The sequence below is a fragment of the Geotrypetes seraphini genome, chromosome 11 (assembly GCF_902459505.1).
Source record: "Geotrypetes seraphini chromosome 11, aGeoSer1.1, whole genome shotgun sequence".
Lineage (NCBI taxonomy): Eukaryota > Metazoa > Chordata > Amphibia > Gymnophiona > Dermophiidae > Geotrypetes > Geotrypetes seraphini.
Genome location: NC_047094.1, coordinates 89,447,618 through 89,473,106, shown reverse-complemented (window position 1 = coordinate 89,473,106; position 25,489 = coordinate 89,447,618). Strand labels below are relative to the sequence as shown.

At 45.6% G+C, this 25,489-nt stretch overlaps 1 protein-coding gene across 6 annotated transcripts in view; it reads right to left on the bottom strand.

Annotated features, from left to right (window-relative positions):
• The window catches only part of DIDO1 (death inducer-obliterator 1), a 679,850-nt gene that overhangs the window by 117,803 nt on the left and 536,558 nt on the right, over window positions 1–25,489 (bottom strand). For all 6 annotated transcript variants that reach the window (XM_033963660.1, XM_033963661.1, XM_033963662.1 and 3 more), the window contains one exon: window positions 6,502–6,612. In XM_033963660.1, the coding sequence (XP_033819551.1) occupies window positions 6,502–6,612 (111 nt within the window). The remainder of the gene's footprint in view (window positions 1–6,501; window positions 6,613–25,489) is intronic.

The window sequence follows — 25,489 nt, the reverse complement described above, 5'->3', positions numbered from 1 at the left end:
AAAGGGGGACACCCACAGTAAGGAGGACCGCAACAACTGCGCTCAACTTCAGGAAAGGGAACTATGTTGCTATGAGGGAAATGGTGGGGAGGAAGCTTAAAAACGTCCTTAAGATGGAGGCTGTAGGAAGCGCCTGGACCCTATTCAGGGACACCCTGCAGGAAGCACAAAGAATGTACGTCCAAAGTTTCAGGAAAGGCGGCAAGAACAAGCGGTCAAAGGACCCGGTTTGGATCTCAACAGAAGTAAAGAGGGCAATAAACGACAAGAAAGTGTCCTTCCGGAGATGGAAAAAGGACCCAACGGAGGAAAATCACCAGGCGCACAGGAAATGCCAAAAGGAATGCTACCGAGAGGTTAGAAAAGCAAAAGGGAAATATGAAGAGGGGCTGGCCAGGGAGGCGAAAAACTTCAAGGCATTCTTCAGTTACTTAAAGGAGAAGCGACCAGCGAGAGAGGAGGTGGGGCCGTTGGACAATGGGGATAGGAAGGGAGTGATCAAGGAGGATAAAGAGGTAGCTGAGAGGTTGAACACGTTCTTCTCGTCGGTTTTCACGAGAGAAGACACATCTAATATACCGGACTCAGAGGAGCTCATGAGTGGGGAACAGGCTGAAAAATTAGAACACATAGAGGTAAGTAAGGAGGATGTCCTCAAACAGATAGACAGGTTAAAATGCGGCAAATCGCCGGGCCCAGACGGGATCCATCCAAGGGTTCTGAAGGAACTAAGACAAGAAATAGCGGGCACAATCCAGCATGTTTGCAACCTATCCTTGAAAACTGGAGAGGTACCAGAGGACTGGAAATTGGCGAATGTCACACCTATCTTCAAGAAGGGATCGAGGGGTGACCCCGGGAACTACAGGCCGGTGAGCCTGACTTCAATTATAGGGAAGATGGTGGAAGCTATGATCAAGGATGGTATTTGCGAGCATATCGAGAGATATGGCCTACTGAGAACAAGCCAGCACGGATTCTGTAAGGGAAGGTCATGCTTAACGAACCTTCTGTACTTCTTTGAGGGAATAAGCAGTCGGGTGGACAATGGGGAACCTATAGACATCATTTACCTTGATTTTCAAAAGGCTTTCGACAAGGTGCCACATGAAAGGCTGCTTAGGAAACTGTGGAACCACTGGGTGAGAGGGGATGTGCACAGATGGATCGAGCACTGGTTGTCGGGTAGACTTCAGAGGGTCGGAGTAAAGGGACAATACTCTGACTGGCGGGGAGTCACGAGCGGTGTGCCACAGGGATCGGTGCTGGGGCCATTACTCTTCAACATATTTATCAATGACCTGGAAAAAGAGGCAAAGTGCGAGGTTATAAAATTTGCAGACGATACCAAACTGTGCGGCAGAGTTAGGTCTAGGGAGGAGTGTGAGGACCTGCAAAAGGACCTGGACAAGCTGGAAGACTGGGCAAACAAATGGCAAATGCGCTTTAACGTGGAAAAATGCAAAGTCATGCATATAGGGAAAAAGAACCCGTTGTTCAAATACAAATTGGGGGGGACATTGTTGGGAGACAGCAGACTTGAGAGAGACTTGGGTGTGCTGGTAGATGCATCACTGAAGCCATCTGCACAGTGCGCAGCAGCCTCGAAAAAAGCCAACAGGATGCTGGGCATCATAAAGAGGGGCATAACAACCAGGACGCAGGAAGTCATCATGCCATTGTATCGAGCGATGGTGCGTCCACATCTGGAATACTGCGTTCAATATTGGTCGCCGTACCTCAAGAAGGACATGGCAGTACTTGAGAGAGTCCAAAGGAGAGCAACGAAACTGGTAAGAGGGCTGGAACACTGCCCATACGCCGAGAGGTTGGATAGGCTGGGGCTCTTCTCTCTGGAAAAAAGGAGGCTCAGGGGAGATATGATAGAGACCTTCAAGATCATGAGGGGCATAGAGAGGGTGGATAGGGACAGATTCTTCAGGCTGAAGGGGTCAACAGGCACGAGGGGGCATTCGGAGAAACTGAAGGGAGATAGGTTCAGAACAAATACAAGGAAGTTTTTCTTCACCCAAAGGGTCGTGGACGCTTGGAATGCGCTACCGGAGGAAGTGATCAGGCAGAGTACGGTACAGGGATTCAAACAGGGATTGGACGGATTCCTGAGGGATAGGGGGATCGTGGGATACTGAGAGAGGTGCTGGGATGTAACACAGGTATAGAAAGCAAACCAAGTAATAAGTATAGAAATCCAACCAGGTCGTGCATGTGCAAGACCGGAGGGTTAGGACTTCGATGGGAAGATAAGACTCAATGGGAAACCAAGGTGGCAAGGGGGCCCCTTCTGGTGACTCAGACAGGCCGTGACCTGTTCGGGCCGCCGCAGGAGCGGACTGCTGGGCAGGATGGACCTGTGGTCTGACCCAGCGGAGGCACTGCTTATGTTCTTATGTTCTTATGAGACAGGCCATGCGTTATGTTCAAGGAGCCAAGATGAAGGAAAAGGGACAAGTAAGCAGGTCGTCGTTTTCATTGAATTCATTGTTTGTTCTAAAGTAACAAGACAAGGAAGTGTAAATTTTGACCAAGTAGATGAAATATCAAATGAAAAACTATCGGATATTGAATCATCATCTTTACTCAAAGACTCTAATGGGGGTGAACAAGGGAAAATTACTCTCAGCAATGTGATTTTAGTTGAAAAATAATTTGCTAAACTCTGAGCTGACAAAGTAGAATCAATGGAAGAAGATTTAGGATTAGATAATCTGTTCAAAATTACAAACAGCTTCTTAGGACAATTAGTAGCACGTTTTATCTGAGCAGTGTAGTAATTGCATTTAACAGCTTTTAAGTAAGCACGATACATCGGAAATTCTGAAGATCGAGAGCAGTTTGAGATCTATGCCATTTACGTTCCAACACTCGTAATCGACAATCAGTATTAAGCCATGGTTTATTCCGTTCAAATGGAATCTCTTGAAAGGAATTTTTTTTCCGCTATCGCTGATTCTAGAGAATGATTCCTTGATTTAGCCTGTGATTCCAGAGAGAGTGACAGGAAATCTAAAGGAAAATTAGTAAATAAAGGGGACAAAAGTACACCGAAGCAGAAGCAAGGGTGGGGACGTGCCGCCTGCTTTCTGGTACCCCAGGAAAGGAACAAATCGACATGCTGGCATGCTCTCACAGATCTAAGTAAGTCCAAGATCGAGATGCCAATCATCACACAGGAGCCAGGTTAATCTCCCATCATTTACACGTCACAGTTGGGAAAGAGCCAAGAGAGTTAGGAGAATGAATGGCACAGAATCGTTGTGACTTAGATGATATAAAACCAGGTCTAAGGGCCAGATTCTGTATAGGTCAGATTTCCGCTGAGCTGATTGTGGCAAGGGAACCCACCCATTTCCCCTAAAGATCATCGGCAGAAGGGATTCCCACTCCCTCCTTCTGGAACACCCCCCCCCCCCGAAAGGCATGTCCCTGATCCCCCCTCAACCCACCAATACCTTTTTCAGTTGGCCAGTGGGATGCTTCCTCCCTCCGGCTGGCAGGCCCCCCTTCATAGAATGGCGGGCTTTCCCCTTCCTGGTGCATTGTGGAATACACTGGGGAGGGGCCTAAGGCACTGCCTGGCTTATGGGGGGGGGGGTGGCCTAAGGCATCTGACCATTCGGAATCTTAGGCCATGCCCAGTGCATCCCAAAATGCACTGGGAGAGATGTCTAAGATTCCGGTTGGCCCAGGCACCTAAAGCCACTCCTATGAGCCTCTGTGGGAGGAGCCTTAGGCCCCTCCCCGGTGCATCCCACGATGCATCAGGAAGGGGAAGGCCCGCCATTCTGTGAAGGCGGACCTGCTGGCCGGAGGAAGTATCCCTCTGGCAGGCCAACTAAAAAAAGTATTGGTGGGGTCTGGAAGGGCTTGGGGGTGTGTGTGTGTGTGTGTGTGTGTGTGTGTCAGGGGGCATGCCTTTCGGGGGAGGGGGTGTTCCGGCAGGATGAACTAGGCATCCCTCCTGTCGATTATCTTTGCGGGGGGGTGGGATGAGGGGTCCAGCAGGAGGGAGTGGGCAACCCTCCTGCCAGGTGCATGTCTCAGCGAGGTGGCGGCAGGAGGAATTCGACACTCCTGCCACAGACATTCGGGGGGGGGGGGGCTACCGGGGTTCCAGCAGGAGGGAATGGGCATCCCACATAAAAGATCTTGTTCAGGGCGCTTGGGTCTTGGATGAATTTTTGGTCGAGAATGTGGTATAAAGATAGATGCAGTGGCGGTCTGGCCGATTAAACGCCTGGAAGTACAGGTAGATGATTTTCGAAAAAAAATAAAATAAAATTTTGGGACGTACTTTTCGTGAATGGACATTTTGCTTCTGCCGACTTTGAGCAACTAGCGCCTTACTTCCAAATCGGACTTAGATGTTTCTTTTGATTATGCCCCTCCACTTGTTTGGTACTCCCGGTAGCTGAGGATCCTGGGAGACACTTCACTATTTTAAGCTCCTTAACTTGTGTGCCAAGATTAATGCCTCTGTGATGGAATCACCTAACAATAATAATTTTCTGGTATGAGCTCTCTTATTTTAACTTTGGGGGTGCTTTTTTTCATGAGTTACCTTCACTGGTTCCAGTTACAGCTCAATTCTTTCTTGAGGATTGAAATGCTCTAATGGAGCAAAAGAATTCTGCAGGTGCAATTATGAGGGTGGCTGTTTTTATGTCACATATCGCAGTCTACCTGATCCTAATGTGATCCATTTATTCCTGGATTGCTTTTGATGCAGTGGTGGCAAGTGGTGGTGTATGATTATGTGGAATGATGGAAGCCACTTTGATTGCATCCAATTCCTGCTTAATATTAGAAAGCTGAAGATAGATTGGGCAAGCCCTAAGTCCCTAGTTGGTATACCTTGGAACTAAATGTTTCACAATGATTGCACTGAATCGTTGTCCTGATTGGTTGTTATGGGAATTGACTGATAAGTATTCTTGACTATTGGGCTGTCTTTTGACTCCACCTCAGTGAACATCGGATAAGCGCACGCTCTGGTTATCCGCACCCTACCACCAAGGTCCCATTTTTTTTTTACATTAAAGCCAATGGACGTAAACTCCGAATATTTGCACTTCTGATAAGCACACATTCCGCTTATATGCACTGATGTCATAGGTCTCACCTCTATTCATTCACATTACATTCACTCCGGTATTTATTGCACCGCATTTACTATCCCCCCACCCCCTCCCTGGAACACCACAGCATCGCAAGCCATCCTATGCAGCAAGTAGATGGGAGACCTATGCCAGCGCGCCGAGCTCTCACCAGCACCTTCCTCTCAGCACTGCTTGCTGTTGCCACTATCACCCCAGATAGCTGCTGATAATGGCTAAACAACCGCCTGACTAAAAAGTGGTACTCCTATTAAGTGCACACTCTACTTAAGCGCACGGTCCGGTCTGATCAGGGATATACAATTCAGGATTACTTAGCTAAGAGAAACTTTGTAAAAAGTGTTCTCAGATTGCAAAATGGTGGATGTCTCCAGCATAAGGACATCTTTCTCATTTATTTTCAAGCAGGAAATCTGGGTGCCTTTGCTGATCGAAAACTGCTATAAGATGGACTTTTTGGGGATGTTATGAGTAGGACACCCCAATTATGACTTGGATATTCTTTCAAAAATGCCCCTCTACCTGTGCACATGTGTTCCCACCAAGGTTTTGTCACAGGAAATGAAAAGTACCCCAGGAAATGGCTCCTCCTATCTAGATACTGGCTCAAGGCAACTTATTCAAAAGGTTCAATGGCAAGTCAAATCCTTATTCAAATTCAAATGGTGCAATAGCAAGCCAAATATTTATGCTCACTTCACTACAGACCTAAGCAGACAAAGATATAGTATTTTCTAAACACAGAACACCACTTTCTACTGAGCAGAACATAGAATTAGCAAAACCTCACTTTAACTAAGCAGAAACCCTCCCACAAGATTTAAAGTCCCAAGCTCCTTTTACTAGAGGAGTGCCCAGATTTTAAACCTGAAGCTTGCTGTAAGGTCAGACTTTACAGCCTGAGCTTGCTAAAAAGTCAGGTTGGAAAACAGTTAACATAATTTTCCTGTACTTGCAAAGAGTCCTTAATTCAGCAGAGAACCAAGCAGATGAGAAACAAACTTCCCAAAATGTAAAAGAAAAGAAGGCTTCTTCTTTTTTTAAAAAAATAATTTTTTCTACTAGCTTAAAGTAGAAGATTGAAGGGAAAATATTACATTCTATGCTTAAAGCAAAATCAGGGATAAACAATTCTTGATTACTAAGCTCTTAAAGTTGCTGTGTTTCTAGCATACATGTTCCCAAGGCTTTGTCCCAGGAAATAAAAGTGTCCCAGGGAATGACCACTCCTAGCTAGATACTGGTTCAAATGGTTCAATGGCACCACAACATTTTAATTAAACATGAAGTTAAAAGGTTTGAAAGAGCATCCATGGACCCAATCAACCGGTTTCTACAATGAAGCAGTCTCTCTTTTCATACTTACATCTGTATCAGATACTGGTGGAGACTCTTCCATATTAATATCCAGGACTGGATCTGATCTGCCAGATGAATGTTTGTTTTCTGCATATGATTTGCTTCTGGATTCTATTACCTAAAAATAAAAGATAGGTTTAAAAAAAATAATAATATACACACCCACCATCTATCCATTTGTCCTGATATATGAGGTCTGTTCAAAAAGTTTCAAGACTGATTTTATTTTATAAAAATTTATTAAACAATCTTACAACTTATTCCATTGGGTCCCCTTCAAAGTACTCCCCTTCCCTTCCCGTATACACTTTTCCACAATGTCATTTCTACTTTTGGAAACAGTCCTTAAATGCATCTTCAGGAATCACCAAAAGTTGCTGCTCTGATTTTGCTTTATGCCTTCAATGGTGTTGAATAGTTTTCCTTTCAGCGTGGACTTACTGTATTTTTCACTCTGAGACACACTTTTCCCCCCAAAAAAAGTCAGTCGAAATAAGGATGCGTCTTATGGAGTGAATATCCAACCCCAACCCCTCTCCCCCCGTTACCTTATTTAGTTCCTCTGGCGGTCCAGCCCTTCCCTCCAGCTGATTCCCGACAGAGTGGCCCAAAAGCAACATTTATTCCCTCCAGCTGACTCCTGTCACAGAATGGCGTAAAAGGCAGGTGTGCGCTTTTCGCATGCCTGCCTTGTCCTGCGCTGCTCCGTGAATAGCTGCCGTCAATTCTTACAAGAACTGAAGACAGACATTCACGGAGCAGAGCAGGACAAGGCAGGCATGTGAAAAGCGTGCGCATGCATTTTGCGCCACTCTGTCGGGAGTCAGCTGGAGAGAAGGGCAGGACTGCCGGAGGAACTAAAATAAGGTGCAGGGGAATTTGGGGTGGGTACGAGAGAGGGGCCCTGCCTGCCTGCTTGCTTTGGGGTGGGGGGCCCTGCCTGCCTGCTTGCCTCAGGGTGGGGACCCTGACTGCCTGTCACTAGGCCACTTGGTTGGCCAGCTATTTCCTAATGGCGATCTGCACGGGGAAGGAGCATAGGAAGATCGCTCCTGCCCTGAAAGCCCACTAGACCACCAGGTAAGGCCGGGATGGCGGGGGAAGACTTAACGATGTTTTTTTTTTTCTTCTTTTTTCTCCCTCTCCAAAAATCGCGAATATGTGAAATCGCGATTACCGAAACCACGAATGGGGAGGGGGAAGTGTAGACTTAGTAGATAAAAACAGATTGTTCACCCTCTCCAAGGTAGGAAGAATGAGAGGGCACTCTCTAAAGCTGAAAGGGGATAGATTCCGTACAAACGTAAGGAAGTTCTTCTTCACCCAGAGAGTGGTGGAAAATTACAACGCTCTTCCGGAGGCTGTTATAGGGGAAAACACCCTTCAGGGTTTCAAGACAAAGTTAGGCAAGTTCCTGCTGAACTGGAACATACGCAGGTAGGGCTGGTCTCAGTTAGGGCACTGGTCTTTGACCTAGGGGCTGTTGCGGAAGCGGACTGCTGGGCACGATGGACCACTGGTCTGACCCAATTACAATCATTTTTTATAGCAATTACTGTGCTACAGCAAGTCCGTTTACAACACGGGGGAGGTTTGTTTCAAATACTTTTGCGCAAAGAACAGAAGTTCATTTATACTTGGAGAACTGTTGTCCCCCTGGGCTTGAATCACGAGATTGGTTGTTCTACCCTTTCAAGTCACGGGCCATTCTATCAGGAACATTTTGGTTAAGAGTGTGGTGAATGGTTGAGAGTCACATGATAAGTTTAAATTTAATAGCACTGCGCAGTTCCTACTGATGCACTGGGAATTGGAGTCCCTGGGAAGGCTTTAGCCAAGCGATAAGTATGAGGTTTACATATTTAAAATTATGAAGAGAGATTTAGAGATTTCAATATGATTTGTAATAGAAAAACAAAAAGGAAATACATTGTAGTGTGTTTTCAGTTTCTCCTAGGCGTTGTTCTCCCTGAAGACGATCATGAAACTCAGCTTGGGTCAGAGGGCAGTTAGAAATCATAACTGAATGCAAGCATGTCTATATTATTTTAAGTAGACACTGGATGGCACTTTATCACAGAATAATATTGATGCAGTTTATAAGACGTGATAGCAAAACTATGGACAGGATTTTAACAAGATAAGTACTGTCTCAGAAACGCTGTGAATGTTATGATTTATATCAAGAACTATATATAGTAAGCAAGTTTAACAGCAGCGGGTTTTGAGAAATGTTTAAGCCGTTGTGCATATGACTTATGGAAGGAAGGGAACAGTAAAGCGCAATGATGGTTCCAAAACTATCATGGTCTGAACTGCATTAGCAATGACCTGGTGGTGGCACTGAGCACTTTACAATTATTTATATTCACTTAAAAGTTATTTATTTAGTTACAAATTTTATATGCAATGGATTAGAGATATGAAAAATCACATTAAATTTAATGAAAGTGGCATTAATAATATATGGAATGTTTAAATTGGAATGCCCATTATAAGTAATAGTTCCCAAATATTTTTTTATATATCGAAGGTATACACCTAATCTTCCATTCTGTTATGTCCCTTCCGGATTCCATACGCTAGGTGACACCAAAGCCATGGCAGCTAGGGAGGGACAGAGGAGCCTGCCCTCAAACCCGAGATCCCAAAAACAGCATCAGAATGCGCCACCACAATAACTCGGTAAAACCAAGCAAAAGTATGAAGAGAGGACTAAGAAGCCGCCCTACAAAATTCATCAGGATGAATCGCGTTAATTTCCCCCATGATACAGCCACATTGCTCGTCGAATGAGCTTTAAACGAGATTGGCAGCTGCTTGCCACGGGTGACGGAAGTCGCGGAAATGGCTATTCTAATTCATTGAGTGATTGAGGACTTGGATGCAGCAGCAGTGAGAACAAAAAAGTGAACTCAAGAGTCCTTTCCAAATAAAGGAGCAAGACCCTCCAGACATCTAATTTGCATAAGATCTGATCTTGGCGCTCAGAACCTGTTGGATGAAAAAATGCAGGCAACCTAACCTCCTGGTTGACGTGTAAAGCTGGGGCCACCTTCAGCAAGGAAGGAAGGTACAGTATGCAGGAACCTATGTTTGTAATACGGAGAAAGGGTTCCCCGCATGAAAGAGCATAAAGTTCCAAAATACACTGTGCTGAGACAACGGTGAACAGAAAAACTATCATGATCATTAGGTGCAGAAGAAATTCATCCTTTAGTGGTTCAAAAGGAGCCTCACCAAGGCCCTGTAAAACGATGTTAAGATTCCACGAAGGGAAAGGAAGGCACAAGGGAGGATGCAGACGAAGCACCCCCTCAGACACCTGGTCACATCTAGAAGAGCAATAGCGAATTTGCGCCTCTGTATGCTCGAAAACATGAAAAACCTGCAACCTGAACTTTCAGGGAGGTCACCTGCCAGACTTTTGTCGGAACCCTCCTGAAGGAAAGTCAAGACTATCTAACTGGGAGACTTCTCAGGCTCCACCTGATTCCTAGCACCCAAATGTGGGAAAGACTTCCAGGCTTTGGCAAAAGAAGCCATAGTAGAGGATTACTTCGAGCATAAAAGAGTTGAGTTAACTACCTCTGAAAATCCGCACATAAGAACATAAGAACATAAGAACATAAGAAGCGCCATCTCCGGATCAGACCTTCGGTCCATCAAGTCCGGCGATCCGCACACGCGGAGGCCCTGCTAGGTATTCACCTGGCTTATTTTATAGCCAACCATATCTTTATATGCCTATCTCAAGGAGATATGCATCTAGTTTGCTTTTGAAACCTAGGACTGTCGATTCCGCAATAATCTCCCCTGGGAGAGTATTCCAGATGTCAACCACTCTCTGTGTGAAGCAGAACTTCCTGACATTGGTCCTGAACTTGCCCCCCCTTAGCTTCATTTCATGTCCTCTTGTCCGTGTCAAATTGGACATTGTAAATAATCTTCTCTGCTGAGCACTCAAGAGACCACAATGCCATAGGTTCTCTCTGGACACTGGTTTCTGACTGAGAAGACATCAATGAAAATGGAACTGGAGCTTCTTGTCCTGCTGAAGAGATACGAGAACTGCATACCATGGGTGGCGAGGCCAATCCAGAGTCACTAGAGACCAGGCTAGAAAGTGTTGCTGTCTGGCGGAAGACCCAACCAGAGGCCATGTAGGGAACATCAGATAGGAACTTGTGAACCAGCCAGTGTCAAACCAAGGCACCTGGCCCTAGCTTCCTCGTTATTCGAAAAGGCACCCAAGCCTTCGAGTTCTCTGCCAAAGCCAACAAGATACCTCCTGCAAGAGGGACCATGCTCCTGTCGGCCAAGGAAGACTGCTGAACACTGTCGACTCTGGCCACATGGGCCACCAAGAAAACAGAAGAGCCGCTTCCACCCAGTGGAACGCCACTGATCTTTTGGGTCTAAGAGAGAGAAAGAGAGAACAATAGAGCTCCCTCGTGATGTACATATGCCACCGCCATGGCGTCGAAGAAACTGGTACCGTTGGTCTTTCAGAAGGGCTGGAAATCAAGTAATGCTAACCAAATTTTCCGAAGCTCAAGATGACTGGTCCACCAGCGGAGCGGACCAAGAGTCCACCACCCCTGAATGGAGCAAGCCTGCAACCCAACCAGCTGGCATCCATCATAAGAATCATCCACTTGGAAATCTGAAGAAGCCAGCCCTGGTGAGAGCCACCCCCTGAAGCCACCGCTCAAATCGCTGCTAGTTGGCTCCAACCAGGGGAGAGGCATCTGAAGGGAGAAACTCAGTGGAGATTACCAAGATAGGAGGAACTGTCAAGGGCGTTTGGGCACTCTGGCCCAGGTAAACGCCTCCAAGGAGGCTCCCGAGACCCCAGAACCTGCAGATAAAACCAGGCCGAGAGAGCCAGACAGTCCAAGAAAATACTGATCTGTTGACGAAGGTTTTTTCCACTTTCCCTAAGAGGAAACATGCGACCCTGTCTGGAGACAAATAGAAGCCTCAGAAACTCCAGGGATTGAGAGGATGCCAAGCATCTCTTCCTGAACTTTCCAACGCCTGCAGCAGAGACACTACCATCCCTACCACACCTTCATACACCCGAGACAGAGCCTAGATCATCTGCTGTCCCAGGAAGGGTGGACCTGGACCCCCCCCTGCTGGCAGAAAGCCACCTCAACTACAATCACTTTGATGAAAGTGTTGGAGCTGTTGCAAGGCCCAAGGGGCAGAGCTGCGAACTGGATATGCTGTTGCAGAACATGGAAACACAGAAACCTATGATGCTCTGGACAGATTGAAACATGGAGGAAACATCTGTGAAATCCAAGGACACTAGAAACTCCCCTGGAGATAGCAGCTAACACAATGTACTTTGCGAGAATTGGGTGACCGACTGTAGATCCAGAACATGTATCCAATCCTCCGAGCTTTTCTGGCACGAGGAAGTATCAAGAATATCCGTCTAAGCTCCCATTCTTAGTCTGGAACAGGTTCCAGCATCTCGAAGACTAAGAGGCGTTGCAGAATAGTGCAGATCCTAGACCAGCGATGGCAAACCTGTGGCACGCGAAGGCCTTGCAGCTGGCACGCGGGAAGGTCCGCAATTAAGATATGCGGCGCGGCGGGAGGCGAGTGTGCCGGTGTCTGCTTTGCAGCTCACCTGGCAACAGGGCCGGACTGGCCATTGGGAGGAGGCATTGTCCCGGTGGGCCGCGGCCCATCCTCCTGTGCTGGCTGCAGTCCTGTGAGTGGATGTTTAGCCTGCCTGTCTTCCCCTTAGTATCCTATGAGCCAGGCAGTGTGTGAGGGGGAAGTGGGGGGAGGAAGAGAAGCTTCACACTGAGTCTGTCACAGGAACTCAGTGAGGCTGTAGTGTGACTCCACATGTGACATCTGTAATCAGGAACAGTTCCTAGTGCTCCCATGCTAGAGAGGTGAGGATATGGGGGGATGTTAATGTGTCTAATAATGTGCTCCTCTGTAAAAACCTCTATATCTTCCATGGGGGACATGCTAAATTCGAGGAAATAAAAAAGCTGCTTATGATGTTTGCATAGAGAAGTTCAGTAAGCTGAGAGGAGTGCTGGGCTCTCTGTGAACAACCAACACACTAATCCTCTGCGCTGTACCTTATGGAAAACTCAATATAGCAAAAAACAGTAAAGTGTATATGTGGCCCTTCACAGTGCTTTTGTAAACATCATAATAAAATAACAAAGGCTCCAATAATGAAAAATAAAAGTCCTTTTCCCATACACTCAGGTCACCTCTTAATTAGTTGTTATTGTGATGAATCCAATGTTGTATAGTCATTAATGCGATTAATCCAGTTTGCAGGTCATTTTATTTGGGGAATCGCAGTCACTTCTTATTAGTGGCTGGCCGTGCCTCTCAAGTGTGCTTCTGCATTTTAGCCCTGCCCCTGGACTTCAATGGGCGGGGCCTGCGTGAGGTCATGTGATTGGGCTGCTCAACCTAAAATGCCCGGGCCTATTTTTTGTCCCAGTCCAGCCCTGCCTGGCAATGTGTTCCTCGCGGCTGCCTGAACCGCCGCGGGGCTGTGAGACAGTATATTTTTTGACCAAAACGGATGTCTACAATTAGTAAAATTCCCCAATCACATATTTTTTTATGGGGACGGATTTGTATACAGCACTTAATTATATTTTTTTTTATTATACAATTTTTATCTTTTTGTAGACTTGAAGTCTTGAACAAAGAAAATGAGTACAGCAAAAAAAGCAAAAACAGATAGTGGAAGACCATTCCAAGAGGCCTGGACAGAGACATATGGAGTGATTGAACACAGTGGGAAAGCATTGTGTATTATGTGTAATGAAAGTGTTGTGTCTCGCAAATCAAGTGTCAAACGTCACTTTGAGACAAACCATAACAGTGTTGCTGAACTTGGTTTAGCTCAAAGAAAAGAGTTCCTTGTAGGAAAATTAAAGAAATATCACTCCCAGTCTCTTAGTTTTAGCAACTATCTTTCAAAAACTAATCATCTTACAGTTGCCAGCTTTCAAATTTCACTGTGCATGGCAAAACATGGTAAGCCCCTCTCTGATGGAGATTTTATCAAAAAGGCAATTTTGGCTGGGAGTAATTCACTCTTCCATGATTTCCAAAACAAGGATAAAATTGTGCAGTGCATCTCTGAGATGCCGCTAAGCAGAAATACTGCAAAAGATAGGGTTCTGCGAATGGCTGCTGATGTTAGTCAATAGCTTACTTGCGACTTACAAAAAGCACCCTTCTACTCCATGTGCTTGGATGAAAGTACAGATATTACTAACCATGCAAGACTAGCGCTCATTTTGCGCTATGCTACTGGTGACATCATGAGAGAAGAGCTGGTAAAACTGCTGTCTTTGCCTGGAAGAACACAAGGGATAGATATCCACAATGCTGTGATAGAGGCTTTTTCATCACTAGACATAAGTCTAGAAAAAGTGGTTTCAGTTACTAGCGATGGAGCACCTAGCATGGTGGGGACAACATCAGGATTCATTCATTTCTTTGCTAAGGAAGCAAAACATCCACTGATTCAATTTCACTGCATAATACATCAAGAGGCTCTCTGCGCCAAAGAAAGCAGCAAAAAACTTGACGATGTCCTCAAAGATGTAACAAAAATGGTGAACTTTGTAGCCGAAGCAAAGGAGAATTTTAGTAAAAGATTTTCTCAGTTCCGTAAGATGGAGACAACCCTTTCATTTATAACTTCCCCAGAAAAGTCCACATTTGAAGATCTTGATCTTTGGATATTCAAAATTTGGAAATGGAGCTACTGGAATTTCAAGAAAGCTCTATCTGGAAAAGTAAATTCAATGACCTGCGTGCGGCTCTTGAACGTATTGAGTGTGAAAGGGTGACAAATGAAATCACTGCTAGCAGTTCTGAAAATGAAATCCTAAAAGCGTGGAATTCTCTGCCAGACAATTTTAAGTCCATGAAAGCACTTGGGATTGCTCTTCTTACTTTGTTTGGGTCATCCTATGCTTGTGAGCAGCTGTTTTCGGCTTTGAATCATATAAAATCTGATGCTAGAAACAGATTAACGGATGACATGAGTGCTGCATGTGTTGCTCTGAAATTAACGCACTATGAGCCAAGGATTGACAAGTTATCAGCATGCATGCAACAACAAAAATCACATTAATTTTTTTCAGAGCATGCCCAATGCATATGTTTACATGAAGCAGTGTTTTCAGTTTGCAGTTAAGACACTTTCTAAGTTATTTAAATATTATTTAAAGATGTTATTTAAAAAAGGGACTTTACATGGCCCTGTTGTATTCCAATCTGGAATTTCCAATAAAAACGGTTGGTTTAATTGAAAGCTCTTTTGTTTTCTTTACATCATATTATTAGAAATGTAATGATTTAACTATTTTCTAATTTGATTGTAAATTTTACAAAAAAACATGTATAGACTCTTTGGGAATACACACCGAGTCTTGACACAGTTAACAGTTTTAAGAAGTTTATCTTTTTTTTTTACTCAGGATACATTTGACATGTTATGTGAATAATACATTTAAAATATATTGTGTAGCTGAATCAAATTCTTCCTAAATTCATTAAATTGAATGAAATCATTAAAACATTATAAATTGCCAATAAATTGAAATGAAAACCAAAGGATTGTGAATCAAATTGATTCTCTGACAATACAAAGATTCCAACCTTTAAAAATGATGTTACATAGTTCAGGCAACTTTATAAAGAGTTTTTAGATACTAAAATCTTGTTATTAAGGTTTAATTGACGTGCTGGCACTTTGAAGAAACCAAACTGGAGGCAGGCAAAGGAGGACTAACAAGTGTCCGAGGAAATTAAAATTCACCCCTGACAAAACTATAGAAGACAGCCTGCGAATGAGGAAGCCACGCCCGACCCCTGGCAACACTGGCACTTTTTAAAAAATTTGTGAGGCATAGCCTCTGCACAGGAACCTGAGGATGCCTGGAATTGGAAGCATAGAAATGTGGCATAGCTCTTGGAACGTTTCTAGGAAAAACCTGAGTATCTGTATCGACACCTGCAGGAGGAAAAATGAGAATTAAGATCTCCTTCTGAAGTTCAGCGAAACTACTTTACAGGAAGCAACATAGGGCACCGGTTGGCAACACCTGAGTAAAGGTCATCCAGATCTACACCAACAAGAATCTGGCTCTTGAAAAGACGGCTGCTGAAGGTGATCCTTGAGGCAGTGTCCTCATCCAAAGATGGATTCAAAGAGTTCGACACTCAGATACAGCACCAGCAGAGAATGTACTAAGAACTTGAATGAGATCATAAAGGGCGCCTCCATATCAACCAGCACCAGTGGAGGACAGGCATGTTCCTTCACAGAGGATGCATTGCACAGGCCGGAATAACAGGCATGCACCATAAAGGAAATGGCCACCGCAACATGGCTACCTAAAGATGCTGGAAAAGCACAGTTACTTACCGTAACAGGTGTTATCCAGGGACAGCAGGCAGATATTCTTGACTGATGGGGTGACGGCACCGACGGAGCCCCGGTACGGACAATTTTAGAGTGATTGCACTCTAAGAACTTTTAGAAAGTTCTAGCTCGGCCGCACCGCGCACGCGCGAGTGCCTTCCCGCCCGACAGAGGCGCGCAGTCCCTCAGTTAGTATAAGCCAGCTAAGAAGCCAACCCGGGGAGGTGGGTGGGACGCAAGAATATCTGCCTGCTGTCCCTGGATAACACCTGTTACGGTAAGTAACTGTGCTTTATCCCAGGACAAGCAGGCAGCATATTCTTGACTGATGGGTGACCTCCAAGCTAACAAAAAGAGGGATGGAGGGAAGGTTGGCCATTAGGAAAACAAATTTTGCAAAACAGATTGGCCGAAGTGTCCATCCCGTCTGGAGAATGCATCCAGACAATAGTGAGATGTAAAAGTGTGAACTGAGGACCAAGTAGCAGCCTTGCAGATTTCCTCAATAGGAGTGGAACGGAGGAAAGCTACAGAAGCTGCCATTGCTCTGACTCTATGGGCCGTGACAGAACCTTCCAGTGTCAGTCCGGTCTGAGCATAACAGAAAGAAATGCACGCTGCCAGCCAATTAGACAACGTACGTTTAGAAACGGGACGTCCCAATTTATTTGGATCAAAGGACAGAAAAAGTTGAGGAACTGATCTGTGGGGTTTCGTACGCTCTAGATAGTAAGCCAGAGCCCTTTTACAATCCAAAGTATGTAAAGCTTGTTCTCCAGAATGAGAATGAGGTTTTGGAAAGAAAACAGGTAGAACAATGGATTGGTTGAGATGGAATTCAGAGACAACCTTAGGGAGAAACTTTGGATGTGTACGCAAAACCACCTTGTCATGGTGAAAAACCGTAAAAGGTGGATCTGCGACCAGTGCATGAAGCTCACTGACCCTCCTGGCAGAGGTAAGAGCAATAAGGAAAAGCACTTTCCAAGTGAGAAACTTGAAAGGAGAGGTAGCCAAAGGTTCAAATGGAGGCTTCATTAAGGCGGAAAGAACCACATTGAGATCCCAGATAACAGGAGGGGCTTTAAGAGGTGGTTTCACATTGAAAAGCCCTCGCATGAACCTGGACACCAGGGGATGAGCTGAGAGAAGTTTTCCATGGACTGGCTCATGAAACGCTGCAATGGCACTGAGGTGGACTCTGATGGAAGAGGACTTAAGGCCAGAGTCAGACAAAGAAAGCAAATAATCCAACAAAGTCTCCACTGCCAGAGAAGTTGGATCAAGATGATGAAGAAGACACCAGGAGGAAAATCTCGTCCACTTCTGATGGTAACATTGCAGAGTGGTTGGTTTCCTGGAGGCATTCAGAATGGAACGAACAGGCTGAGATAAAAGAGTATCATGAGATGTCAGCCCGAGAGATACCAAGCTGTCAGGTGCAGAGACTGGAGGTTGGGATGTAGAAGGGTTTCCTGCTGTTGCGTAAGCAGAGAAGGAAACAGAGGAAGAAGAAAAGGTTCCCTGGAACTGAGTTGAAGTAGAAGGGAGAACCAATGTTGCCTGGGCCACCTCGGAGCAATCAGAATCATTGTGGCTCGTTCCCTCTTGAGCTTGAATAAGGTTCTCAACATGAGAGGCAGCGGAGGGAAGGCGTACAGGAACAGATTCGACCAGTCTAGGAGAAAAGCATCCGCTGCCAGACGGTGAGGAGAGTAAAGTCTGGAGCAGAAGAGGGGCAGCTGGTGATTGTGAGGAGCTGCAAAGAGGTCTATCTGAGGAGTGCCCCATTGAGTGAAGATAGACTGCAGAGTTACAGGATCGAGTGTCCACTCGTGAGGCTGGAGAATTCTGCTGAGTTTGTCCGCTAAAGAATTCTGTGCTCCCTGAATGTAGATAGCCTTCAGGAAGAGATGGTGATCTATGGCCCAATTCCAGATCTTTTGGGCTTCTTGGCATAAAAGGCGAGAGCCTGTCCCACCCTGCTTGTTGATGTAGTACATCGCAACCTGATTGTCTGTGCACAACAGAAGGACCTGAGGAAAGAGAAGATGTTGGAAGGCCTTGAGGGCATAAAACATCGCTCTGAGTTCCAGGAAATTGATTTGATGCTTCTTTTCCTGGGCTGTCCAAAGACCTTGAGTCTGGAACTCGTTCAAGTGAGCTCCCCATGCATAAAGAGAGGCGTCGGTGGTGATGACTAGTTGATGAGGAGGCTGATGGAACAGAAGACCTCTGGATAGATTTGAGGATACCAACCACCATTGAAGAGACTGACGAAGAGATGATGTCACAGATATGTGTCGTGAGCAAGGATCCGTCGCTTGGGACCACTGAGTAGCAAGGGTCCATTGAGGAGTGCGCAGGTGAAGACGTGCGAGGGGCGTGACATGAACTGTAGATGCCATGTGCCCCAAGAGTACCATCATTTGCCTGGCTGAGATGGAAGGCAGTGAAAGCACCTGCTGACAAAGAGACTGAAGGGTCTGAAGACGATTGGATGGAAGGAAAGCTCTCATGAGGAGTGTGTCCAGGATCGCTCCAATGAATTGAAGTCTCTGAGTGGGGATGAGATGAGATTTGGGTAGATTGATCTCGAATCCCAGAATTCGTAGAAACAAGATGGTTTGGTTGGTGGCCAGTAGAACTGCTTGAGCGGATGTGGCCTTGATTAACCAGTCGTCCAGGTAAGGGAAGACCTGAAGGTGGTGAGAGCGTAGAAATGCCGCTACTACAATGAGACACTTGGTGAAGACCCTTGGAGAGGAGGCAAGGCCGAAGGGCAGCACCTTGTATTGATAATGACAATGATTGATCATGAAGCGGAGATACTGTCTTGAGGTTACATGGATCGGTATGTGAGTGTATGCCTCTTTGAGATCGAGGGAGCATAGCCAGTCGTTTTGATTGAGAAGAGGATAAAGGATGGCTAAAGAAAGCATCTTGAATTTTTCTTTTACCAGGTGTTTGTTGAGATCGCGGAGATCTAAAATCGGTCTGAGATCTCCTGTTTTTTTTGGGGACTAGAAAATAACGGGAGTAGAATCCCTGCCCTTTTTGATCTTGAGGAACTTCTTCTATAGCGTTTAGAAGAAGGAGGGATTGAACCTCCTGAATGAGGAGGGCAGATTGAGGACTGTTCAAAGCAGACTCTTTTGGTAGGTTTTGAGATGGAAGGGTCTGAAAGTTGAGAGAGTAGCCGTGTTGGATGATGTTGAGGACCCATTGGTCCGAAGTGATAACTTCCCATCGGCTGAGGAACAGAGAAAGTCGACCTCCTATAGGTTGAGGCAGGAGAGCAGGAATAGGAATACTGGCTATACTGTGGAGAATGAAGTCAAAAGGGCTGTGACTTCTGCTGAGGAGGTGGTTTCACAGGTTGCTGCTGTGTCTGCTGTCTGGGAGGCTGACGTTGTTGCTGCCTTTGACGCCTGGGTTGCTGAGCAGTGGTAGGTAATGGCCGAGCTGTGAAGCGGCGTTGATAGGCCGACTGCTGCCTATATGGTTTAGGCGGAGGAGGCTTCTTTTTATTTTTAAGCAGGGTATCCCAGCGTGTCTCATGAGCAGAGAGCTTTTGTGTGGTTGAGTCCATGGATTCCCCAAAGAGCTCATCCCCTAGGCAAGGGGCGTTGGCTAACCGATCCTGATGATTAACATCAAGGTCGGATACCAGAAGCCAGGCCAGGCGACGCATAGCTACCGACATTGCTGTCGCTCTGGATGTAAGTTCAAAGGTGTCATATATGGATCTAACCATGAACTTACGTAATTGAAAAAGAGACGACAAGCAGGTATGGAAGGAGTGATGTTTTCGTGAAGGAAGGTACTTTTCGAATGAAGCCATGGTGGTAAGGAGATGCTTCAAATAAAAAGAAAAATGAAAAGCATAATTGCTAGCTCTATTTGCTAACATAGCATTTTGGTAGAGCCTCTTACCAAATTTATCCATGGCTCTGCCTTCTCTGCCAGGAGGTACTGATGCATATACACTGGCTCCTGAAGATTTTTTAAGGGTGGATTCGACAGTCAAGGATTCGTGTGGAAGTTGAGGTTTGTCGAACCCAGGAATGGGAATTACCTTATATAGAGAATCCAGTTTACGTGGGGCCCCTGGGACAGTTAAAGGAGTCTCTAAATTCTTATAGAAAGTCTCCCTCAAGATGTCATGAAGAGGAAGTTTCAAAAATTCCTTTGGAGGCTGGTCAAAATCAAGGGCATCCAAAAAAGCCTTGGACTTTTTGGATTCAGCTTCCAAAGGAATGGATAAGGAGTCACACATCTCTTTTAAAAAGCAGGAGAAAGAGGAAGTGACTTGTTTGGAGGATGGGTCAGGGACAGTTGAATCCTCCTCCTCTGAGGAACATTCGCCTTCAGAAAGAAAGGGTTCCTCTGAGTCTCCCCACAGATCAGGATCCCTGACATGGGAAGTATGGTCCTGAGACTCAGGTGTCGATGATTGTAAGTGTCGTGTCTTGTGTAACGACTTACCCGACCTCATCGATATCGAGTCAGGAGATGTTATCGGTCGCACCGGTGCCGAAGTCTGCACCGATTGATGGTGAGCTCTCGGCTCCGGTGCAAGAACTGGCATCGATACCGATGAAGTTAGTTGAAGTGGTACCGAAGTCGTGGAAGCAGGTAACACAGGCTGTTCCACAATCGGTACCGGTAGCTCGGTGCGGACCGGCACCGGAAGGTTCGGAGCCAGGATAGCAGGAAGGAGCTGTTTCAATTGGTCCTTAAGCTGCACCTGAAGGATGGCCGTGATGCGGTCATCGAGGGATGGCACCGGTACCGCTTTTTTCTTCTGCGGTACCTGCGGTGCCGTTCGACGCCCCGGAGATGAGGAGCCCGATGTCGAGGGACTCACCTCTATAGGGGCGGAACGCTTCCGCTGGCGTCTCCCAGTCGGCAGGATTGGGCTCACTGCAGTCGAGACCGGGGGACGCTCCAGCGGGGAAGGCTTCTTAGCCGGCTTACCTGACTGGTGAGACGCCGGTGCGGAATCACGCGGCGTCGAAGAAGAGGGTGCCGACTGAATCGGTGCCGAAGCTGGAGTCGATGGAACGGGGTCGGACATCTCGGCACCGAACAACAATCGCTGCTGGATTTGGCGATTTTTTAATGTCCGTTTTTTTAGAGTGGCACAGCGGGTGCAAGTGGAGGCCTGATGCTCAGGACCCAAACACTGTAAACACCAGTTGTGTGGGTCCGTGAGAGATATAGGCCGAGCACACCGCTGGCACTTTTTAAAACCCGGTTGAGGGGGCATGAAAGGAAAAACGGCTTCAGCCAAATCGAAGGCCGAGGCTTCGATGGTGGCAGAAGGCCCCGCCGGGGAAAGATTAAAATAAAGAAAAAATGAGTTTGTTTTTTTTTTTTTTTTTACAAATAGAAACAGAAAAGAAATAAGATTAATAATAATCAAAAGTTTACGCGAGCGGGAAGGCAAAGAGAAAAAAATTTCAACAGCCGTTGAAAACGCGTCTTCTTAGCTCCGCGGAAACTAAGAAACTGAGGGACCGCGCGCCTCTGTCGGGCGGGAAGGCACTCGCGCGTGCGCGGTGCGGCCGAGCTAGAACTTTCTAAAAGTTCTTAGAGTGCAATCACTCTAAAATTGTCCGTACCGGGGCTCCGTCGGTGCCGTCACCCCATCAGTCAAGAATATGCTGCCTGCTTGTCCTGGGATAAAGAATAGTTTGTAACATAACATCCACCCTGCGATACTGAGAGTCCTGAAACCTCACTCCCCCCTCCCCCATCACTAGGGAGGGCTGCGTGCTGGAAAATCTGTGCCACAGTGGAATCTACCTCAGGCCAAAAATCAGGATTCAGGAGATAAAGCGTAGATATAGCTTTAACAGATCGGATCACAGTGGTCTGAAATCAGACCAAAGAATGGAAAAAAATCACAGCAGAAAAGACCAGGACTGAACCCAAAGAATTGGAAGGTAGAAAATCCAAATAGAGCTCTTTCAGAACAGCAGCCGTTAAGAGGCAGCCAGAAGCCCGCTGAAAACATATAGGATCAGCACCTCCAAATCCGGACGCTCAGGGCGGCCGAGACCAATTTCAGCAAGGCATCAGCCGGATCCAAATTAAATACAGTGGCAGGAGACAGAAGAATAATAAAATCTGCATGGCAACTTACTACAATCGAGGTCTGATATGGCCAGACAAAAGAGCTCCTGAACAGAAAACTTCGCCACAGACGCCATAAACTGAAAAAGCCCTAATGTGCCTGCTGGCTGCATCAAACAAGCGGGGCCCAAGGATACGCAATTCAGAGGAGCCAAATAAAATCTGGTGAAAAGGCCCACTCAACCATGGCAGGGCTCTACTGAGGTACATGTGTCACATCAAGAGAGTCCCCAGACTCGGGACACAGGCATATTGCGCAAGACTCCAGAACGGCCCCTGGGCGAGATTTTCTTCGGAAGGCATAAACCCAGGCCGGCTCCCCAGCCTGAGGACATGGATTAGGCAAAGTCCGCAGCTCCTGCCCCATCCCCTGGCGTGCTATGGCACATGGTACAAAACCACTGATCTGGCGCAATCAAAGTATACATTCAATAGATTAGGGGCTGAGGAGTCCATCTCAATCGATTCTGAGTTAAATCGAGAGGTTTTTGAAGCAGAAATAAAAAATTAGGAAAAAAGATTGATTTAAAAATCCAAGATGGCCACTGTCACAAATTTGCACCAAAAACAGCAAAAAACAAAAATAAAAAATAGTGATTGGGGTCTGGGGAGGTGGGGGACTTGTACCTTACCCACAGAAACTGTGAAAAATGAAGTTTAAATTGATCCACAAGCCACCCCCAAAGTTCCCATAGGAAATAATGGAGATACTCACAGTCTCTATAGTACCTTTGCAAGTCAGCTTTTTTAAAGCAGCTGAGTGGAAAAAAATGACTTTCTGCCTCAGAAACAGCTCCACATGCAGAGAATTGAAGATCTTCTGATTGTCAACCAGCCAGAGACCTACTACAACATCTGCCCCCACAGATCCTCTGCCAAGCAGTCGGGGGCAGGAAAGGCAGCCTGTACCTTGAAACCTGGGTGGGTTTCTGTCCAGACGCACACAGCCTGCGCAAGAAACCTGTGACAGGGTCATCGGCCAGCAGACTCCCATGGGAAGGGACCCCGGGTAGTGTAAGAAAAATACAAACATGATGGCAAATAGAAACATGATGGACCATCTAGTCTGCCCATCTGCAGTAACCATTATCTCTTTCTCTCTCAGAGAGATCCCACGTGCCTATCCCAGGCCCTTTTGAATTCAGACAAGTCTGTCTCCACCACCTCTTCTGGGAGTCTGTTCCATCCTTCTACCACCCTTTCTGTAAAAAATTATTTCCTTAGATTACTCCGGAGCCTATCACCTCTTAACTTCATCCTATGCCCTCTCATTGCAGAGTTTCCATTCAAATTAAAGAGACTCAACTCATTCGCGTTTACATTACTTAGGTATTTAAATGTCTATCATATCTCCTCTCTCCCGCCTTTCCTCTAAAGTATACAAATTGAGATCTTTACGTCTTTCCCCATATGCCTTATGATGAAGACCACGTACCATTTTAGTAGCCTTCCTCTATCTGGACCGGCTCCATCTTTTTTATATCTTTTTGAAGGTGCGGCCTCCAGAATTGTACACAATGAGGACTCACCAAAGTTTTATACAGGGGCATCAATATCTCTTTATTCCTACTAGCCATACCTCTCCCTATGCAATCTAGCATCCTTCTAGCTTTTGACATCACCTTTTCAACCTCTTTGCCCACCTTAAGATCATCACATTACCTTGCATTTCTTAGCATTAAATTTTAGCTGCCAAATTTCAGACCATTCTTCAAGCTTCGCCAGGTCTTTCTTCATGTTATTCACACCATCCGGCATGTCTTCTCTATTATAGATTTTCATATTATCTGCAAAGAGGCAAATCTTACCAGACAACCCTTCAGCAATATCGTTTATAAAAATGTTAAAAAGAACAGAACCTTAAGGCACACCACTGGTAACATCCCTTTCCTCAGAGCGATCTCCATTGATCACTACCCTTTGTTGCCTTCCAAAGTTTCTCTGTGAAGCTGCAGTCCGGCACCACAAGAAGGGACGTAACAGAACTGTCATTGTGTTTTTGCACAAAATTCGCAATTTTGACACATTCAAAACGCCTTCCACGACTTATGATATGTTCCTCATAAGCCACTTTCAACATTTCATGAGTTTCTGTAGCAGTCTTATCCAATTTAAACAGAACTTCAAGCTATAACGCTGCTCAGTGAGGTCGCACATGATGAAAAATAGCCGAATGCGAAAACACACTTTCACAAAAACTGCTGTAGCTCTGAGACGAAAACAGATATCAACAAACAGAAAAAAGCAGGTTACTCTTGAGGTTTCAGGCTACTGAATGCTGCCTATCGCGTCTCAAATGAACTTTCTGTTGGCATGCAATTCAAACTGTCCTGGAACTTTTTGAACAGACCTTATATTATATCAACTCTTTTCATATACTTTGTCAGATATGCTCTCAGTTTCCCAATCATCTACTGTGACAAATATGCACCTAGGTCTGCTACTATCTGAAAAATCATACAACTGGGATCATATATAAAATTCTTAGAACATGCAGCTCCAGATATTGTTTAATTTTCACTGAATCTAGCCTAACCAAGAAGTTTTTGTCAGTTTTAACAGCAAATAGCATTTGAAAATACAAACATTTCCTGTAATTTTGATAACAAATTTAAAAAACACCTTTTTACTGGATTAACAATATATTTTTGACTAGTTTCTGGAGGCCAAAACCTCTTTCTTCTGTTTTAATTTTTTTTTTAATTAACCTTTAAGTGGATTAAGAAAATCACCACATTACTTTAACTATACATTTTGGTAAGACGCTAAAAATAATTTTTGAAAATCACATTTTGGATACAACTGGTATAGAAATACAGTTTAAATAAATTTGTGATGCTAAAAAGTAATATGGGCCTTTGTAAACCAGCACACCACCAGTCCAGAAAAATATCTGCAATCTAATATTTCAGACATGTAAAAATGAACAGCCGGTGGGGGAGGCAGGAACCACCGGAGCAGCGAATACTGTAAAGAGATAGTCTTTATTTCTAACATTTAAAACCAGCAAGGCTAAAAAAGATCGCAGGCAGCGCGGGGTAGGCGAGAGGTAGCTCTGCCCACCCCCAGCGCATCAGCAACAGCGCGACTCGGCTCACCCTTATAAGGGAGAGGGCCAACGGCGCGCGGCAAAGGCGCTCGCCTTAGCGAGAGAGCCTTTGCGAAAATGCCTTAAGAAAGAGCCAGGAAGCAAGGCCAACAAATTAATTGATCCCAAGTCCTTGGGTCATAAGGAGGTTATGAGCGCAGACGGAAGCCAGAAGATGAGCTTTCCAGTCTTCTGTACTGGCTGCAGTATGTATGAATACCTCCCCTCTGGGACTATGGCATACATTTGCAGTTGGTGCAGGGAGCTGGAAAGCCTGAAACAGCAAGTCTGGTTGCTGGAGGGAACGGTGAAGGAACTAGAAGAACT